Raw genomic sequence first — 22,618 nt, forward strand, 5'->3', positions numbered from 1 at the left:
CAGTGGGCTTTATGCTTTCCTATGCTTGTATGTTGCTTGCTAGGATCCTTTCCTTTCAACTTGAAGGACTCCTGTTAGTATTTCTTATAAGGCAGGTCTAACAGATAAACTACCTCATCTTTTGAGTATCTGGAAAAGTCTATATCTTTCCTTTATTATTGAAGGAAAGTTTTGCTTAATATAGTTTTTGGTTGGCTTTCTTTTTTTTCCTTTCAGCACTTTGAATGTATCATGCTTTGTCCCCTTTGCCTGTCAATATTTTTACTGAGAAATCTGTGTAATGGGGGCTGCTTAGTAATCCCATCATCCTAAATCAATTTGTTTATCAAGGACTTGTGTTCTGAAGGAGAGAAAAGAAAGCATTGAGTTTTAAGAAACCCCAAAAGTCTTTTTTTTTTAAGATTGTATTTATTTTTTAGAGAGAGGGAAAGGGAGGGAGAAAGAGAGGGAGAGAAACATTGATTGGTTGCCTCTCACACACCCCAACAGGGGAACTCGTCACAATGCAGGCATGCGCCTGGCTGAAATCGAACGGGTGACCTTTCAGTTTGCAGGCCGACGCTCACCCCACTGAGCCACACCAACCAGGGCAGAAACCCAAAAGGTATTGATTCAGTAAATTACAGGGCACTTACCAGCTTATTTTAAATTTAAAATAAAATCAGAGCATTTATTCTCTTTTTTACCTCTGTAGTATAGAAAGCCCAAGAGCAGAAGAATCTAGAGCTCATAATGACCTTTCTAGTAAATCAGTAAATACATATATATATATATATATATATATATATATATATATTACTTCACTAGGAAAACAATAGTCCATACTTTATGTAAAAAAATTTTCCACACTTGTGTATTTATATGTCTTTTCCTAATGAAGTAACACCTCTTTTGTGTTTTTCCCATTGACCTGTGGATTTAATTTGGGTTATAATATATTCAAAAACTATACTAAGCCTAAGGTTATTATATTTCTGGATTTAAAATGTGTTCTTTTTTTTGTTATTGTTCTATTACAGTTGTCCCCATTTTCCCCCATTACTCTCCCCTGCCCCACCCATCCCCACCTTCCACATTCCATCCCCCGCCACTGTTGTCTTTGTCCAGGGGTCCTTTATACATGTTCCTTGACTTTAAGCCTAAGATGATTTACTGTAAAAATTTCCCATTTTATGTTTTCATTTCTGATCTTACTAGAGAAAATAGATAGCCTTACATACTTCTTTAGTTCTGAGGCTCATAAAGGAACTGTACTCTTTAGTATAAATGGAGTACTTTATTTCTTCCCTGACAATATAATTAAAACAGTTGTTTAAAAGTCATAGGACTAAGTAAATTATTTTATAAAATGCCACTAAATGTACTGATTGCCCTTCCCAGAACTAAGAATCTGTCAAAGTGTCTGAGGAGACATCTTCCCAGAAGGGTTAATTCACTGAGACATATACAGACAATCTAAGATAACCTTTTATTTTTAATTTAAATGGGGAATAAAGCCAATTCAAAAATTTGTCTCCTTTCATTTGCTCAAGGTGAGGATGATGAAACTTCTGTTGTAATAGAGCCCCAGCAATTGCTAAAAAAGTCATCAATTCTGGCTGTGTGTTGTGAGCCTTTAGCCATTATATACATAGCTCTAAACACTGCCCTCACATAACATGGTCAGGCCATTAGTGAATTAATTTTTAACTGTTGCATTTTTGTTGGTGGGGTTAAGATTTTTTCCTCCTTGAAATTGAATTAAAGTAAATGCCTTCTAAGTTAAGAAGGAATAGGATTTCTAAGATTACAGCATATAAAAGAAATTCAACAGGTTTCTGAGCAATAAAACTGAAATGCACTCCAAGAAAAATAAAATTTTTGTGCATTCAAGTAGTTTCTTGCTCATAGTAGGTATTCATTCAATAACTTTGAATGGAATTTTTGAAATAAAAATAGCTTTGCTATGGCCAGTGTGGCTTAGTTGGTTGGATTGTCATCCTATAGACTGAAAGGTCACAAGTTTGAGTCCCAGTCAGGGCACATAACAAGGTTAGGCAGGGTTGAGCCCTAATTGGAGTGTGTACAAGAAGGTAACCAATTGACGTTTCTCTCTCACATCGATGTTTTTCTCTCTCTCTCTCTCTCTCTCTCCTCTCCCTCATCCTCTCTCTAAAAGCAACGAAAAAATGTCCTTGGGTGAGGATAAGAAAAATTTTTAATAAAAATCGTTTATTAAGATATAATTCATGTGCCACATAATTAAATCAAAGTGTGCCCTACAATGACTTTTGGTATATTTACAGAGCTGTGCAAACATAATTAAAAATAATTTGAGAACATTTTTATCACTCCCCCTAAGAAACCTTGTACCCATTAGCAATCCCACCTCATTTTTCCTGCAGATCCCTAATCCTAAGTAATTACTTTTTGTAATTAGATTTTTGTAAATAGATTTGCCTATTCTGGACATTTTGTATAAATGGAATCACATTATAATTGGTCTTTTGTGACTGGCTTATTTTACTTTACATAATATTTTCATGTTTTATCCATATTGATTCATTTTCCCTTTTACGGCCAAATAACATTACATTGTATGGCTAGACTACATTTTATTTATTCATTCATCAGTTGATGGACATTTTGGGTTGTTTCTGCTATTTGGCTGTTCTGAATTATGCTGCTATGAACATTTATGTTCCAGTTTTGGGTGGATACATGTTTTTATTTCTTTTTGGTAGATATCTAGGAATAGAATTGCTAGATCACATGTTAATTCTCTTTAACCATTGGAGAAACTCCCAGACTGTTTTCTGAAGGGTTTGCACCATTTTACACTTCCACTAGCAGTGTATGCAGGACTCAGTTTCCTCACATGCTTGTCAACACTTGCTATTGTCTTCTTTATTAGTATAGGCGTTCTGTTGGGTGTGAAGTTGTATATCATTCTGGTTTTGATTTTTATTGATGTCAAGGCTAATGATGATTGAGTACCTTTTTCTCTCTTTATTGGCCGTTTGTCTTCAGAGAAATAGCTATTCAGCTTCTTTGCTCTTTTAAAATTGGGTTATTTTTCCTTTTATTATTAAGTTACAAGAATTCTGTATATATTTTGGATACTAAGTCCTTATTAGATATATGATTGGCAAATGTTTTCACCCATTTTATGGGTCATCTTTTTATTTTTCTTTATAGTATCTTTTGACAGACAAATATTTTTAACTAGTGAAATTTATGTTTTTCCTTTTGTTGCTTGTGATTTTGTTGTCTCATCTGAAAAAGGCTTTGTCTAACCTAAGGTCACAAAAATTTACTCTTGTAGTTACATGTGAATTTGTGACTATGTGGGAAGTTGGTGTGTTCTTGTAAGGGTCAACTATATTTTTCTTAAGTCATACTTTTATATCTTATATTTTGGTCTAAAACCTATTTTGAATTCATGTTCACAAGTGGTGTGAGTAAGGAATCCAAATTTATTCTTTTGCCTGTGACTGTCTGGTTGTTGAAGCCCAGCACCAGTTTTCTTTTCTTTTTTTTTTGTTCAATTATTTCTTTATTAAGTCTTTAGAGGTGAAATGCTTAGTCAACCAGTATGCACACTTCTTAATTGCAGCAATTGCAACTAATAAACATACTTTTATCAATTTGTTCCAAGCTTTAACGCCAGCACCAGTTTTCAAAGAGACTCTTCCTTCCCCAGTGTATTTTCTTTGCATTTTTTGTCAAAAATCAATTGAACATTAATATAAGGATTTATTTCTGGACTCTTGAGGTTTTTTTTTCCATTGATCTATATTTTTATTTTTATGCCAGTACCATACTGTGACTTTATAGTAAAATTTGAAATTGGGAAGTTTGAGTTCTCAGACTTTGTTCTTTTTTTTTTTTTTAAGATTATTTTGGCTAGTTAGTTTTGTTGATTAGGTTCCACTTATAGGTGAGATCAGTATAGACAGGTGAGATCAGGATTGGGGGGTGGAGTGAGTGGAGGGGGCCAAAAGGGGAAATATTGGGACAACTGTAATGACAAACAATAAAATAAAAAGGAAAATAAATCCTCACATTAAAAAAGTAATAAAAAAATGAAAAAGATTATTTTGACTTTTCGGGGTCCCTTGCTGTTCCATATGAATTTTACAATTACTTCCTTAATTTTGCCAAAGAAGGCAGCTGGTGTTTTGGTGGGGATTGCAATGAGTCTGTAGATCTACTTAGGAAGTATTACTACTTTAACAGTATTAAGTCTTCTGATCCACAGATGAATTGCTTTTCTCATTTCATTGTGTTATGCATAGTGATTGAAATGGGACCTTATTTACCTTTCCCACCTTCCAACTGATTTTAAGCATTTCATATTGAATAACATAACTGAATATTTCAATATGTGGAATTATTTTGTTATTTATATATCCTAAGTATTAGCTGCTCATTAGAATTGTAAATTTTGGGGGGGGCAGTATATCTCTTAACTAGCTTTGTGTTGCTGAGAGTAAATATCATATCATAGTTGTTTAAGGAAAAAAAAGCATTATTTTGACTGGTGTTTGGAAGCTACTTTTAAAAGAGATAGAATACTAGTGGTACTATAAAATTACCATTAACAACACATTGCTAACTTAGTTTTTAGTCTTCTAATTTACATATATTTATTTTACTCCTCTGAATAGAAATGAAATAATAATTGCTTTATAGATTGATTTCTTTCATAAGGCATAGTTAATATCTTCTTTAAATTCATTTTAGGTACCAAATTTGATTCCAGTTTTGATGTTCAAATTGGGAAGACCACTGGAACCTGTATTATACAATGATATCTTATATACTTTACCTGCACTTGGTGTTCACAAGGTTTGTATATTAACCAATTTACTTTAGGGCAAAAAGAAAGTAAGGCATAAGTAATGCATTTAATTTTGGTTGTAATTATATGAAATTTTGAGTCCTTAATTTTGCTATGATCACTACTTCCCTTGTTGGGCCACAAGTATGTATTAAAATATGTAAGAAATTCTTTTAAATCAGTAGCCAGGTTTTTCCATTGGCTACTATCTGAAGTAAGGTTATGTTCTCAGGATTGCTAGGTAACTCTTCCTAAAGCTATCCCCAACCTTTGAGAAGATGGGTAAGACTATAGTAAGCTTCCGTTTATTTCATAATAAGGGATTTTAAAAATCTCTTGGTAACTTGGGTGTTATCTACACTTACATTTATGAAACCTAAATTTTTAAAATATTTCCTAGGTGTGCATAGGACAAATTCTACGAGTAATCCAACTTCTCGGAACCACTCCACAACTAAGGGCTGTCACTTTGCGCTTGTTGACATCTTTGTGGGAGAAGCAGGTAAGCTCAGACACATACTTGTGTGAGTATTAAACATGTTTCTTTCAGTGAAGAAACTGATTTGCATCATTATGTGTGATGGGAGTTTGATGTAGTAGTACTGTGTGACATCAGTGATTGCATTGGAGAAATTTTGACTTAGCACGATGCCTGTGATCAGTAATGCAGTCAGCTGTGATTGGCTCTCAGAGAGAAACTGAGAATAGAAACTAATCTTATTTCTTTAATTCCGAAATTTAGTTTTCCATTTGCGTGGAAAAAGTAATAGAAATATGATTATAAGTGATTAGAGCCTTTGTCATTAGCGTTTGATTTAGCCACTTTTTTCTTGTTTTATGAAATGAACAGTACATGGGACTGTAAGAAAATCCCTGGCAATCACAACAGCATTCTTCTCTGCTGATTAGGACAGATACATTATACTTTGCAATGCAGATGGGAAATTTGAAGATGAAAATGCTGCATAAAAGTAGATAATGATTATTCAACTGAAATTGGGAAATTGCCTTTTTTGTGAACTTGTCTGGGTAGGATCGTGTCTATCCTGAACTGCAGCGGTTCATGGCCATGTCCGACATGCCCTCTCTGTCTGTCGGCAAGGAAGTCCAATGGGAAAAACTGATTGCTAAAGCAGCATCCATCAGAGACATATGTAAGCAGAGGTAAGATGTGCTTAACCCTTGGGCATGTATACCACGATAATATTATTTTGCATTTATTTTTTTATTTGCGAGCAAGCCTCTAGGAAAGATAGGCAGAAAATATTTTGAGTAATATTTAAATTTTCAATTTAAGTTTTCTGATGGTAAAATTTAGTAATATTGGAAAATAATTTTGGGAAGCAAGCATGTCTTTTCGGTTCAGGCCTAGTCTTATAGCTGATCCAGCTTTATAGGATATTTATATCTTTCGGGATAGCAGTTTAGTATTGTAATAAAACATGATATATATTTTTATTTTTCTATATATAAATCATTGAAAACTAAGAAGTTTTGTCAAAGATTGGATATTCATTCCCAGAGATTTTTGTTTGAAGGAGTGAAGCAAGACCTTCTACTTTACACATTATTCGTAGAGGGAAATCAAACTGTTCTTACATTCTCCCTATGTTATGTCTGATTTTTATCTAGTTTTCATTGAGAAGGCCTGTTTGGTGACTCATTGAATGGAATTAACTATCAGGAATTATTACAAGGAAGGACATGATCTTGAATTTCCATGTGTACTAGAGGGTTTAGAAAGACATGCAGCTATTCGGGAGATGACTCTGCTGTTCCAGAGGATGAACCGATAAACAGGAAGGAGGGGACAAGACTGCAATAACACTAAGCGAAGCTCCAGTTGGCCAGGTTTTTTTTTTTCTTTAATAGAGTAAGGTAAAAATATTAAGGGAGGAAATAGATTTGATATATTCGAAATGAGCTATAATCCTGCCGTTCCATATGTTTAGCCAGTGCACTGTCTGAACATATCCCATTTTTCAAAACCCACCCTGTGAATGGTCCTTCCTAAAGTTGTGCAATGCATGGGCTGGCCCAGGTGCTGAGAGCAGGGATGATTCCTGTTTCAAGTAAAATCTTGGATCAGAATATATCTAAGCCTCAGCAGTTCTGCCCCTTTTCTAAGTTTCAGCCTTCTGGCAACACAGAAATGACCTCAGCCTCAAAGTTCCACACATGGAACACAACACCTGAGAGTTTGGATGCTCTCGAGGTATTGGCATGGAAAAGATTTTAGAGGTGAGAGATTATTATCTGACACTTTAATTTTGCATTCATAAAGCTCTGCTCAGGAGATGTTAAATATCGGACCAGGTCAGGGTCTACTAAGAGGTTATTCAGTGTTCCTGTCAATTACCACCTCAAGATCTGACAGATTTTCCCATTTTGGAAAATGATTTCCGTTTGTCAGACAGTGAAAGTATAGAATCCAGTCAGGCAACTTCATCAATTGATATTTTGTTAACTAGGGAAAAGTATTATTATATCACTGCAGGGTTACAAGGAACACAGAGGATGGAGGGACCTGAGCATTTTCTTATGCAGTTAAAAACATCCTGGGGATAGCACAATATATGTAGCATCACAAGGAGAGGAAGGTGGGAGGAGGAAGGGTGAGTGAATTCAGCACAGTGCCTGGATAGGTGCTTCATCAGTTATAATTCCTATTATTGTTTTTTGTCATCATCTTCATCGGCATTGTGATAGGTATAGCCACGTTAGCTAGTATCACTGCTGTAACAAATCATCCGCTGTCCAATACCCACTTCTGTAGCCAGTGTCTGATACCTGAGCAACTTCCAGGCGGGGTAGCTCTCTTCTTCCTGATAATCTCAGTAAGTTCCTTTCACCATTATACGCTTGAAATTTTGTCAATTCAGACAACTTATACTTTAGGGAGAATACTATTTAATGTCTTTGGATGATATTTCTATATCAAAAATGAGCCTTAACTCAGAGCAAGAATGATGATGATGAAAATCTTTGAAGAAAAATACATGGCGTTATTATATGAGGGTCAATATTTAGTAGGCACAAGGGTAAAGGAAAGCATTACTGCTTTTGGTTCAAGCAAAAGACATGGGAGTGGTACTGTAGCTCTCTGGCTGTAATCTTCTTTCAAAACTGTCGCTTCCTGTAGGCCCTATCAGCACGGTGCAGATATGCTGGCAGCTATTTCCCAGGTGCTGAATGAATGCACCAAGCCTGATCAAGCTACTCCAGCAGCCTTGGTGTTACAAGGTCTTCATGCGCTCTGCCAAGCTGAGGTACGCTTTTTTTAAAAAATTTATTGGGATGACATTGGTTAATAGAATTATATAGGTTTCTGGGGTACAGTTCTATATAATAGATCATCCGTATATTGTATTGTGTGTTCATCACCCAATTCAAATCTCTTTTCATCACCGTTTATCCTCCCTTCACCCTCTCCTACTTTCCTCACCCTCCTGAAGTAGGCTTTTTTTTTTTAATGGGTTTGTATGCTTTCTAAACAAATGATTTAGAAGGTATATTAGTTACAAGAACGTAAGATTAGATTCAAGTAACTGAATGTTTGAATATTCATTCCCAGATTTTTGGTTGAAGACTGAACCAAGGCCTTCTACTTTAGACATCCTTTGTAGAGGGTAGCCTTGGAATATATGGTTAGATAGCCATTCTCTGGAGAGGCTTATTTATTCTCTATTTTTGTTAATATAGAAGGGGACCTTTTGCTTATAGGAGAACTCTTGAATACATTTGCTTCTTAGTTTTGTGATTAGATAGCCTTACAAGCAGATGAGTGGAGGAAATTGGCATTGGCTAATGGTAGCTTTGTAGCCAGCAAAAATTACTGCAGACTAGCAAAGGAAGCTTTCTTTCCTAGTGATCAGATTGGATGGATTGATGTTAGAACTCAACTTCTACATCATTTTCTGAGCTTTACACCATTCCCCAAATTACAGCACAGCAGAGAATCTGTATTGTTTTGGAGAAATGTGGTAATTACATCAGTGATAATTCATTGTTTATACTTTGGTTTATGACAGAGTGAACACAGTTGAAGTTTTGTTACTGAACAGCAGGTGGGGGCCTGCTGCCTGCCGCCTACCACCACCTTCTAGGCAAAATTCTGGAGGCAAAGGTTTGGTGATAAAGAAAAGGAGTCTTTATTCAGAAGCTACACAATTTTGGAATAACAGCTTTCCACATGCTTAGTCACTTGAGTCTATTAATTAAGGCTAAAATCTTTAACTCTTTAGTTACAGCTTTAATTACTTAAGTCTACAATTAAGGCTAAACTCTAACTCTTTAGTTATACCCTTAATCACTTAAACCTCTCAATTAAGACTAAACTCTTTAATTTTTCAGTTTCCCTATCATTCCCTGTTAGTGTTTAATTATCTTATTTCTCTAGGATTAGTATACAAACTAAAATACAACATGAGATACAAAAGTTATACAATTTTGGAAGAATGACAGGCTTCTGCCTCCTCTGGGACACCCGAAGAAGAATAACCCTGCCACCCCCTGCCAGGCCAACCAGATCCTGGGCTGTGCCCAGGGTTTCTTCTCCCATCCCAAACACTGTCTTTTGGGAAATGCAGGCAGCTGCAGCACAGTCCTCCAGGCATCCTCAAGGAAGAGAGCCAGACAGCCAGTCTCTGCCTTCCTTTTATTTTAAATCTTCTGGCCCACAACTCCATGTGCTTCAGAGGCATTCAGCTTCTCAGCGAATACCATCCTAGACTGCTTATCTTTACCTCAGGCAACCCCTCCTGTGGCCCCTCTCTGCTCCTCCCCAGGTATCTGATCAGACCTCTATATCAGTTTTATAGAATGAGACAAAGTAGAGTTCTTTTAGCTTATGGTAATTATTGTGGATTTGATGATAATGAATATAGTTTAATAATGCAAGCAGTGACTGTATTGAGTGTTTATAAGCTCATGTCCCTGGGCTAAGGAAGCACTTTTCATTTATGTTCTTCAACTCTGTGATACAGGGATTATAACATTATTTTATTGATGAGGAAAATGTAGGTTAGGTGTTTACTCAGGGTCTGGGTATAAGAGTAAACTAATGCTCTTTTGGGTAAACACTTATTTTAGCAGGCGTCATCACTGTTCAGGAACTGGTATGTACGAAAGGTGGGGTTTCATTACCCAATAGTTAGCAAAGTTTTTAGAGTTCGTGGCAGAGGACTATTACAGCAGGGAAATACTACACATAACCAAGAACTTTTGTATTTTATTACTTCAATTCCAGTCATCTATAATTGGGAAGTATCACTTTAATAATTGTTATTTTTATAAAACCTGATTTTTAAATGAGTTTTAAAAGAAGTTTTGAGAGAAGAACGAATTTCATATAAGTACCTCCAAAACGTGACCACTGTTACCATTTTGTAGTATATCCTTTTCATTATTTTTTCCAAATAGAAATCAGTTTATTTCTGAAATTAACTTTTCCCCCTAACAAATAGTAATTTTGTCTCATTGGGTCTATAATTCCGTTGTGCTCTCTATCTGTCCTCTGCTGTTACTCTAAGGCTCTATTGTCCATTGATGCTTATTAACTCATAAGAAATTCTCAGAGTGTGATACTATTTTTTCTTATTCTATTTCTTTAAGATATTCATTGTAGTTATTATCAGATATGAAAAATGTCCTCTAATGTGGTAGAAAGCATATTTTTTTAGGTGGTCATGGTACTATACCTGATATAGAACATTTATTAGTGTATCCTTTGTCTAATTTTCTTAACCTCCTGAGTCTCTATTTCTTCAAACCAGGATAAAAGGATATTACACACAAAAAAAGAACTAGCATGGCCCTGGCTGGTGTGGCTCAGGGGACTGAGTGCCGGCCTGAGAACCAAAGGCTCGTCAGGTCAATTCCCAGTCAGGGCACATGCCTGGGTTGGGCCAAGTCCCTAGTAGGGGGCACTTGAGAGGCAACCACACATTGATATTTCTCTCCCTCTCTTTCTCCCTTCCTCCCCCTCTCTAAAACTAAATAAAATCTAAAAAAATACCTTGCATAATTTCTGCCCCTATACGTACTCTTTAAATGTTGAACTTGCTTCTGAAAAATTGGCACATAATTGGATATAGTCAATGCCATCGGGAAGGTTTTAAGTAGTTGGGTTTTTTTAATCTTTCTCTTAAAACTCACATAATGATAGTGTCTTAATTTCTTTCTTCAAATGGTATCCTATCCCTTCACCGTTGAGGAAGCTTTTGGTACTTGTTTCCATACTTAACAGAGGCCATTATGGATTGTTAAATATTTAGCCCCAAATCCATTTCCCCAATCCAAACTACTACCTATAATAATAATTTTGAGCCTAAGTTTATACTGTGTTATTGTCTGAGGCCGTCTGGGCTGCTATACCAAAAATAACATAAATCAAATGGCTTATTAACAAACATTTATTTCTAAGAGTTCTAGAGTATGGGAAGTCCAAGATCAAGGTATGGGCATGTTCAGTGTCTGGTGTGGGCAAACTTCCTGGTTCATAGATGGTCATCGTTCTCATAGACAGCTGTCTCTTCACTAGCCCCACACAGCAGAAGACACAAGATAGGTCTCTGGAGTCTCTTTATAAGAACACTCATCCCAATCATGAAAATTCTACCCTCGTGATCTAATCCACCTTGTGATCCCATCTCATAATACCATCCTCATGGGGATTAGGGTTTCAACATACGGATTTGGAGGGGGATACGAATATTTAGCCTATAGAACTACCTTGCCTCTCCCATTCCATTTGTCCTCTAAAGGAATTGAGGTGTCATGTCTAGGTATTTTATTTAATAAGCCCTATTTCTTATTTTGATACTTCAATAATTGTTTGGTTAAAGTCATTTCTGTTTCTCATTGTGTATCTCTCTCCCCACTTCTTCTCTCTTTAATGTTATGAAATCCAAAATCAAGATAATATTTTTATCAAAATTCACTTTTAAGAAACTTCAACTCAAATGGTGCAAATGAAATAAGAATTCAACGTGTTGTCTTTCTAACAAATAGATACTAGCCCCTTTAAATCTTTTTTGTAATAAGGGGGACACTAATAAATTGTAAAGCAATACCAGTAATCAGTTAACTTCATTTTATTGTAAGGAGTACTTATTTTCTTATCCCGTATTTTCATTTCTCTTTCTTGTTTAGAGGATGAACCCACTATTTTATTGATATTTCCTGAAGATGAATATTGTTAATTATCACGTTTTCCTTATAGATATTACTAGTGTTCTGAGTCATGGAATTTGTTGAAACTGATTGCATCATTGTTAATTTTGATAACAAAAATATTCTCTGTTATGTTTGGTGATGAATAGCTTTATGTTCATCTGAATAAAGTAGAAAGAATCTATTCTCTCTTGATGAGCACAGAAGGTACTAACATATCTCTCTGTTGTAAGCCTTTCCAAGCTTCTTTTGTGTGTGTTCATTAGTTGTGAAACTGCTGCTGTTATGTCCTGTGATGTGTGTTAAAGTTGTAAAATACACTCAATTCAGAGGCTTTTGCCAGGTCACATTTACTAATTTTGAGCTAATCTTTTGGTTTTTTTGCCAGCATGCTATCCACAGGAGCCAGCGTGCATTCTGTGAGGCTGTTTATTCTGTCTCCTAATTGATATCATGTGTGGAGCATTTCTAGCTGCCAAGAGTCTCAAGAATGAAAATATTCAGCATAGTCATAAATCTATTTCCCAGCAGCATTTGGTGGCGATTTATCTATTCACTACTCTTGAGATCCCTATCAGATATAATTAAGAATATGAAAAGACAGCCTAAGACAAAGAAATTTTTAAAAATCAGTAAGGGTAAGAAAATAGCCTGTCTTTAAGAAAATACCTTAGTTGGAAAACCATACAAAATTGGATTTTACTGGGCTTTCCCATCCTTACCTTGCATAAAAAGTAGAGCTCTTTTTCTTAAGGGTGAGAGTGGACTCTGCAGTTTTGAAAGTCACAATCATGAAATTCATTTGTCCCTAGTAGGGTCAGATTAAGCCCGAAACTATTGCTGCTTAATCATTTATCATGATCTCCAGTGAAAGATTCAAAGGGTGGACACCATCTACATGCCAGCTCTGACAAGGGGAAGATTGTGTTTGCAACATGATTTTCTTTGGTCCTACTTTACTAAACAAAAAATAGAGAGAGAAAGTTCTAGGTATCTTGGTTGACAGTAAAGACAAGAATGCAGTTTGGCATTTTGGAATTGGAAAAGAGAAACTTTTCTTTCTTTCACACTGTTGACATATTGATTCAGGACTTGACAAATTTATTTCTTATGCTGAACTACTTAAAAATATTGGTAATATTTCTTGTGTTCCTCATATGAATTTGAACATTTTGTGATGGGGGATTCATTTTAAACAAACAGAGGCTCTGGCGGTTTGTCACTTTCCCAGGTCAGCAGGCTAGTAAATGAAAAAAAACAACAGACACAGGACTCCTCCAAGTCTGATGCTCTTACGTTACTCTGTGTCCTTCCTTTGAAGTGTGGGGTTTGGAAGAAAGTAGTTTTATCTTCAAGTTGAAGGTTTGTCATTTTCAAAGGAAAATTAATATTTTTCGTGCTCTTTTCTTAATTTTTCCATTTTGCTTTCTCATCACATTCACCCTATTCACCTTAATTTTCTTCTTTTAACTTAATACAAAATTATGGCTCTGAGAACCAATATTCTCTAATTTTAAAAAGTTTTACAGAGATGTAATTCACAAACCATTTATTTCACCCATTTAATGTGTACAACTTAATGGTTTTTAGTATATTTACAGAGTTAAGCAGCCATCACCACAATCAACTTTAGAACATTTTAATCCCCTCCCGTCTCCCAATCCTGTACCCTTTAGCTGTTACCCTCAAGTCCCCTCTAGCTATAGCAACCACTAATCCACCTCTGTCTCTGTGGATTTTGCCTAGTCTGGGCATTTCAGATAAATAGAATTATATAATATGTTGTCTTTTGAGACTGGCTTATTTTACTTAACTTCAGGGTTCATCAATGTTGCAGAATATACCAATACTTTATTTATTTTTATGGTTGAATAATATTCCATATGTTCATCCTACATTTTATGTATCCATTCATCAGTTGATAGACGTTTTTTTCTGTTTTTTGGCTACTATGAATAATGCTGCTCTGAACATTTATGTACAAGTTTTTGCATGGATATATGTTTTCAATTTGAGAGACATGATCCAGGAGTGGAATTGCTGGATCATACAGTCACTCTTCATTTAACCATTTAAGGAACTTCCAGAGCTCTTTTCCAAAGCGGCCATACCAATTGGCATTCCTACCAGCAGTGTAGGCAGGTTCTGTATTCTCCCCATCCTCAGGAGCACTTGCTATTATCTGCTCTTTTTGTTAAACTGTAGCCATTTTAGTGAGTGTGAAGTAGTGTTACATGTGGCTTTGATTTGCATTTCCTGATGACTAATGTTATTGGGCATCTTTTCTTGTGTTTACTGACCACTTGGCATATCTTCTTGGAGAAATTCAGGTTCTTTTAATATTCTTTTTTTCATTGATTTTAACTTCCCTGGTCAGCCAAATTACATTTAGTTCCTACAGGAATGATTATTAAAGTAATTTCAACCTCGTGCTATAGTAAAGGAAATCATAAGGGTTTTTTTCTTTTTTTTTTAAGGGCCTTTTACTACACAGAGCTTATCAAACCATACAAAAGATCAGATAAAGGCACATATGTTCTACTTTGATACTTTGTCTATGTATAACTTTTTTTTTTATGTGAAAGTAGTGGAATGCTTTCAGCTGTAGAACTATAAAGTATATATTGATATACTGAATGCTTTCTATATTTTGAAAACTATATACTATAATTAAATTTATTATCATTTAACCTTACTAAAACTCACTTGTCTGCAATAGGTACTATTTTGTGTGGGAGACTGACAGAGATTAAATAATTGCTCAAGTCATTCAGTTAAAATACGGCAGAGTCAGGATTCAAACTCAGGTCTGTCTATTCAAAGGCAATTTCCTAGAAACTCAAGATGTCAGAGGAGTAAGTGGAAGTATACTAACCACCTCCCAGGACCAACCTGGAATCACAACTAAATCAAAAAATAATAATCCTTAATAACCAACTGAACTCTAGCTGGAGAGAAGTTTTCTAACCAAGGACAAACGTAAGAAGGCACTTTCACCACAACGTGCCTGGTAGGGAGTGCGGAAGTGCGCGAGGGCAGATAGGGCTCCCATGCGCAACAGCTGGAGTTCTGGAGAGGTATTTCAGCAGCTGGGGGTTTACACCTGAGAAGTGTTGAGTCTAAACCCCAAGCTGGGCTCCCCAGCGTATGTCACTGGAACCAGGAATGGAACTCAATCAACATCCGGCTGTGAAAAGCAGCAAGGTTTCTGTCTGCCAGGGAGAGATGGCGTGAGACGCATAGAGCCTCCTAAAGGTCCAATGTACAAAATTCTCTTTGCAACCACTTACCCTGGGCTCCGACAAAGGGAGGGCACAGTGGACTTGAAATGTGTTAGGATAGTCTGGGGTCAGTGGCACTGGGGAGGGAACTGAAGGAACAGCCCTCAGGATCCCTGTGCTGAGTCATTCCCCATACTGCAGGAGCCATCTTTCTCTGACAGGGCACTCCCGTCAAAGTGACCTCAACCAGAAGGAAAGCAATAACCCCACCCACAGTAGTCCCTTTCACCTCCACCCTGTGGAATTTACGTCAGTCTGCTGAGTACAGCTGGAGGCTATCTCAATGATTAAATCCAACAGCAAAGAGGGATCTCAGGGAGCTCTGAGACTTAAGCTAACCCTTTGTCAGGCCTGCTAAGTTAAAACCACAGTGAGATACCATCTCTCACCTACGAGAAGGCTGCCATCAATAAGTAAACAAACAAGTGCTGGAGAGGATGTGGAGAAAGGGGAATCCTTGTGCAGTTTTGGTGGGAACGCACAATGGTGCTTCCACCATGGAAAACAGTATGTAGATGCCTTTAAAAACTTAAAATTTGAACTGCCTTTTGACCTGGTGACCTCACTTCTGGGGATATATCCAAAGACACTGAAAACACTAATTCGAATGAACATAAGCACCCCTGTGTCCTTTGCAATGTTATTTACAGTCACTAGGATAGGGAAGCAGATCAAGTGTCCATCAGTAGATGAGTGGATAAAACAACTGTGGGACATGTACACAGTGGAATACTACTTGGCCACAAAAAAAGAAAATGTTACCCTTTGTAACAGTTTGGATGGACCTAGAGAATATGATGCTAAATGAAAAAGAGGAAGACAAATACCATATGATTTCACTTATATATGGAATCTAATGAACAAACTGAACTAACAAGCAAAACAGAGATAGACTCATAGATGGAGAGCAGAATAACAGCTAGTGGCAGGGGAGGTTAGGGGGTGGAGGGGTTGAGCAAAAAGGAAAAAGGACTCATGGACGTGGACAACAGTGTTGTGATTGCTGAGGGGAGCGAGATATAAGGGGGCTGAATGGTAATGGAAAAAATACAATAAAGATTAAATTTTAAAAAACTACAATAAAAAAGCATAGAGTGAAAAAAACAAAGTCAATTTCTTAATCATTGTCTTTTAATACAGTGTTTTTGAGATATAAATTGCATACTTTTAATAATACTTTTAATATTTAACTAGTGTGTTTGCTAGTCTTATTTGTATTTAGTTGATCATGTCATGTTGTGGTATTGGAAAAATCATTTTGTGAGAATGATATTTAGACTCTTTTCTCATACTTTTCATTCTTTTCTTTTGTGATTGAATAATTCATAAGATTTTATATTATTTAGGATTTACATTAAGATTATAATGAAAATAATATTTTCATTATAAAATAGATTAATTTTCAGTGTTTTTATGGATTATATATTAATTTTATATTTTAAACATGCATTAAAATGATTTTATGCCCCTTTTATTTTTTATATAATAATTTTTTATTTCTCCATTATAGTTAATATGCAATATTATATTTTTTACAGGTGTACAACATACTGATTTGACATTTATATAACTTATAAATTGATGCCCCTTATAAATCTAGTACTAATAACCATACATAGCTATTATAGTATTATTGACTCTATTTCCTATGCTGTACTTTACATCTCTGTGATTATTTTTATTTTTTAATTATATTTTATTGATTATGCTATTGCAGTTGTCCCAATTTTCTCCCCTTAGCCCCTTTTAGTGCCCCTGACTCCCTCAGGCAATCCCCATACCATTGTTCATGTCCATGGGCCATGCCTATAAGTTCTTTGTATGCTCCTTTTAAAGACATTGTTTTTATAGCGTTACTTATCCACTTCTTACAAAGCCATTTCAGTTTTTCCATATCCCTTCCCATTGCATTTTCTTTACACATACATATTTTGCACTTCCTGTCTTCTCTATTTATATTTTGCTAGAAAAGTTTTTGATTTTCTCCATATTTTAATGACATAATTACTTTCCATTAAGTGAAAGTATCATAAGTAATCAAATAATTCATTTTTGATTGGATTTTTAAGTTACTTCCCATTTTTCTTTTCTTATAGTCAATAATTTAAGAAGTACTTATAATAAAGTTTTTCCTTTCTTTTTGGGTTATTTTCTTGACTGAATATGTCAGAGTTTTAAGGATATGATTTTATTAAATAATTATTTTTTTCGTAAGTCTTCATGTTTACCCGAGCATGAGAGAGAGGTGGAATGTAGCAATTTGTACCTAAGTTTCCTCAGTATTATTTGTTACTAGTGAGAACAGTTGAATTGTGTCCCTACTTCAGTGAGTCTCGGGCAGAATAGCTTCTTGTTGTGATTATTCTGCTTGTTACCAGGAGCCCAGAGTCCCTTATGTGGAAAGATTACAAACTGTTATTAAGGAAAGGGAAGGTCTAAATTGAATGCTTTTTCCTCTCAGTGAATTGGCCCTATTTAGGTTTAGCTTTCAGGCATTGGAGAATTATTAATAAAAAAGAATGGTGGTGACTTAATACATTATAGGATTTTAAGTAAAAGTTGTAAAAAGTTAAATATATTTTTATTAGTTTTATTTTTAAATCATTTGTGTATTGTCATGATGAGTGTTTTTAAAATTCATCTTAACTAGAGATCATATTTAAATCCATACCAGCTTTTTTTGCTTTTTTTTTTTTTACTTTTTAAATGGTTTTTGCCATTCTTTTCTTTAGGGATTTATGGGTTGTAAGTTTAAAAGGAATCCTATTTATCTCCTAAAGTCTGTTGCCTGCTCCAGAAGATGTTCAAGAAGAAGGGTCACAGCCTTTCGGAAGTGTTCTGCCAGGTTGTCATTTACTCACCCCCTGATGAGCGGAGGCGGTGATCAGGGCAAGGAGAAGGAGGCGGTGCAACTTCCCTCTCAAACTCTGTGTCCACTGCAGCGGCACACAGGGGCAGAACACGAGTAGCATTCACCTTAAAATAAAGATACCGAGAAAACATAAGCCAGGCTGTGCAAGGACCTCTGTATAAAAAGAGGGTCTAAAGATTTAAGAGGCTAAAGAGGTAAAAAAAAGATTTATGAGATGTTTTTGGCCCTCTGTGAGCTCACAGGCTAGTAGGGGAGAATATTGTGTTAAGTACACTAGATATATTTGAAATTCAGAAATACTTCAGACGAGAGATGCAAGACATGAAAGGAACATTTCTCTATAGCGTAAGCAGCAGCGGGAAAGAATGTTTGGAGTAGAAGAGAGAGGCTCTCACCAGTAGTTTTCCTTTCTTGTTTATGTAAATAGCGGTAGTGAGACATAATTCACGTGCCATACTACTCACCCATTTGTACTGTACAGTTCAGTGGCTTTTGAATATTCAGTTGTGCCTCCTTCATCACAATCGATTTTAGATCATTTTCATTACCCCAGAAAGAAACCCCACACCCTTTATGCCCTCCGGCCCTAGAGAACCAGTCATCTGTTTTAAGTCTGTATGGATTTGTCTGTTCTGAACATTTCATATAAATGGAATCATACAATACGTGACTTTTTGTGTGTGTCTTCTTTCACTTAACATAATGTCGAGGTTTATCTATGTTGTAGCATATATTGGTATTTCATTCATTTTTATGGCTGGGTAATATTGCATTCTGTGACTTTACCATATTTTACTGGTCTATTCATCAGTTTATGGACATTTGCTTGTTTCCACTTTGGGGATGTTACGAATAATGCTGCTGTGAACATTCATGTGCAAGTTCTTGTGTGGACATGTGTTTCATTTGTCTAGGGTGTATATTTAAGAGTGGTTTGCTGGATCATATAACTCAGCATCTAACCATTTAAGGAACTGCCAGACTGTTGTCCAAAGCACCTGTACTGTTTTACATTCAACCAAAATATATCTTTCTTTTGCTCTCCCCAAATAACATAGGTACTATGAGGTAAGCATTGCTATGAAACATTATTAGTTATTTTCTTCATTCTTACTCAAAACAAAAATGTACATGGTGAATATAGTCACTTAAGAATAACATGACAGTAGCATATATTTCATCACACTGGAGGGTTGCTAGGAAAGAGGAAAGGGGAAGTGCCCTGGCCAGTTGTTTGTTGCCAACTTTATTCAGGACATTGTTGCCTTGCCACTCAAAGTGATTTTATGATCTGCCTTTGGTGGATTGCCAGCTCTTGTCTTAATAGGTGCCATCTTTGACCAGTAATCAATAACAGTCCTCAATGGTTTGATGTTTACCATACTGAGGATGTTTCCCATAAAACCCACTAACATTTATATAAATGAAAGTGTGAAAACTTACAGCCTATTTTGTTTGACTATCATAGGATTTATATTTTAAATTAATTCTAGTATTAGCCCTGGCTGGTGTAGCTCAGTGGATTGAGTGCCAACCTGTGAACCAAAGGGTCACCAATTCGATCCCAGTCAGAGCACATGCCTGGGTTGTGGGCCAGGTCCTTAGTAGAGGCCACATAAGAGACAACCACACATTGATGTTTCTCTCCCTTTCTTTCTCCCTCCCTTCCTTTCTCTCTAAAAATAAATAAAATCTTTAAATTAATTTTAGTATTAGTTAAAAGTAAAAATACAAACATTAACCAATTCTTGGTGAAACAGGAAGATCATGCCACAGCTGGCCTGCTTTTACACATGAAAAAGCCAGTGACCACTTGGTGCTACATAGCTTCCTGTATGTGAGCACGTACTCTAATTGCTGTAGTCCCCTTGGCTTCTAGATTTACATTATCTGTCTGGCCCAGGTCATCCTTGCAGGTGTGTTCCTTATTTTAATGTTACAATATATTCATGTAAGAAATCTCATTTTGTCTTTGTAACAACTTTCCCTTCACCTTTCCAAACCATTCTTCAAAAGTTTTATATGGCTAGTAAACACATGAAAAAAATGTCACGTTGTTGGTCATTGGGGAATGTGTACACCACTGAAATCACTAAATTTAAAAAGACTGACAAATATTGGAGGAGGTATGAAGTAATTGAATGTCTCACATGTTATTGTCAGGAATATAGAATGTTGTAACCACTATGGGAAAGTATCTGGCAGTTTCTTCCAAAGATGTTGAACATATACCTACCTTATGCAACATTTCCTCCAGGAGTTTACCTGAGTAAATGAAAACGTAGCCATAAAATGACTCGTATAAGACTTGTCCTTTCAGCTTTATTAATGACAGCATTTTGGGGAACAACCCAAATGTCCATCAGCCGGTCAGTGGGTAAACAAATTGCATGTATTCATACAGTGGAATGATGTGCAGCAAGAAAAAGGATTGGACCCACCGTGCTACTTGCAGAAACATGGATGGACCTCAGAGTCATGCCCTGTGAAAAAAGCCACTCACAAAAACATTCACACATTTTATTTTTATGAAATTCAAGAATGGGCAAAATCAATCTATGGAGGTAGAAATTAGAGTAGTGGTTGATGGGGTGGGGAGAAGGAGGATAGACTGGGAAGGGACATGAGGAAAATGTTTGGACTGTGGTCTCTGTCTGCACTGTCCATGTAGAAGCTGTTAGCCATAAGTAGCTAATAAGCACTTGAATTATGGCCAGTTCAAATCGTGATGTGTTCCCAGTGTAAAGTATACAGCAGATCAAAGCCTTAGCATAATTAAAATGTAAAATATATCATTGATAATATTTTAAAAGTCAACTACATATTGATGTGATAATATTTTGGATGTATTAGGATAAATAAAACATTCAAATCAATTTCATTTGTCTCCTTTTACTTTTAAAAAATGTGGTTACTAGAAAATCTAAAATTGCACATGTGACTCATGTTATATTTCTATAGTCCATATCTTGATTAGGGTGGTGGTTACAATAGCAGGTACATTTGTCAGAATTTACCAAACTGCATAATTAAGATTTATACTTTTTACAATATATTGTTATACTTGAAAAAACCAGAAGTATAAAAGCTACATTTTTTCATGCTAGTTACATGTTTAGCATTTGACATCCATAATATCCTTTACTAAATTTCATAATAATCTTGTAACATAGGTAATATTTGCTGATGGGTGTAGGAAGCTAACATCCAAATTGACACAGAAACATGTGGTAACATGGGGATTTGAATGCTCTTTTCTTTAACTATAATTCGTGTGCCTTTCCCACTTTATCATGTTGCTTTACCAATTTTAGAAATCTGTGAGTGTACTTTGGGGACAGTTTAAGTTTTGCTGCTTCAGTTATTGATTTCTAAACCTGAGCTGTGGGTAGCGGTGACGGAGTCCAAATATATTTCTGTAACTGCATAGAAATCTAGTAACCTTACTACTGACATTTCAAAGAGGAAAAGAACTTCCAGTCTAAGAAAATTGCTGAAGGTTGGAGGAGAAGCAGCTTATAGTGTGTGCAGAAATGAAAATCACTATACTGCAGTGAAAAGAGGGCTCATTCACTTTTAACATTTCTTCTCTTCAGTCTTGGGATGGAGATGGGAGGCAGTGTTTTCTTAATCAGCTGTGAGTCTGTTGTAGCAAAAATTAATAGGCGTTTCAAGATCATGAAGAAAAGCTCTTTCATCTTGCCTGGCTCCAAGAGGGTGTTATATTTTGAAAGCGGGGTATTGTACAATTCAGCAATAGATAAGGAGGGGAGGGGCCTTTCCTGGGGATTGTTGACCGCTGGAAGAGTTCACTTCAGGCCATTTGTCACAGCAGTGATTTTCCCGGAAATACCCTATGCCAAGGTTATGTTTTGGCTATTCTATCCTCTTTTATTGATTTATTTTCTGAAATCGGGGGAAGGTAGTTGTCCCTGCCCTCTCCCATCCTCGCAACCCTTTGTCGAGCGGCTCCCTCTGAGCACCGTGGGGTGGGAATGATTTTCAATGGCACTCAGCAGGTTTGGAAGGTTTTAGGGAGTGAGTGTGGTATAAAAATGGCCAATAGAAATCCCGTATTTTGTTTAAGCACTTTTCAGCATGATAAATATAATTTAATATGGAAATGTGATCCATTGTCCTGTGGCAGGTTTTCTTAGCTGTGTACAGTAAAGATTCTGTTGCCTACTGTGGACTGAGTATTTATTACACTCTGGAACCTCTTTTGTTGCTCTTATGTTTTGTTTGTGGGGATATTTAAAGGTGGATTGCCTGTTCAACCTTGCAGAGAAGTTGATTAAGTGTAATTTGCTATGCATTAGAGAAGGAATTTGCTAGTCTTTTTGAACTGAGCTCTATGTTATTTGTAGTTGGGGCATGTTTTTTGATGCCTTCAGTTCTTCCTGGGCATGAAAACGCTTTTTGTACAGTTGTTGAATCTATTTCCATGCTGAGCTTTTTATATACCACACA

At 36.0% G+C, this 22,618-nt stretch overlaps 1 protein-coding gene across 3 annotated transcripts in view; it reads left to right on the forward strand.

The window, feature by feature from the left end:
* FOCAD (focadhesin) overlaps positions 1–22,618 on the forward strand; it is a 320,136-nt gene that overhangs the window by 156,069 nt on the left and 141,449 nt on the right. For all 3 annotated transcript variants that reach the window (XM_045193625.3, XM_024558416.4, XM_045193626.3), the window contains exons 12-15: positions 4,726–4,830; positions 5,223–5,324; positions 5,856–5,986; positions 7,965–8,091. In XM_045193625.3, the coding sequence (XP_045049560.2) occupies positions 4,726–4,830; positions 5,223–5,324; positions 5,856–5,986; positions 7,965–8,091 (465 nt within the window). The remainder of the gene's footprint in view (positions 1–4,725; positions 4,831–5,222; positions 5,325–5,855; positions 5,987–7,964; positions 8,092–22,618) is intronic.

Source organism: Desmodus rotundus, chromosome 1 (genome assembly GCF_022682495.2).
Source record: "Desmodus rotundus isolate HL8 chromosome 1, HLdesRot8A.1, whole genome shotgun sequence".
In the NCBI taxonomy this organism is placed as follows: domain Eukaryota; kingdom Metazoa; phylum Chordata; class Mammalia; order Chiroptera; family Phyllostomidae; genus Desmodus; species Desmodus rotundus.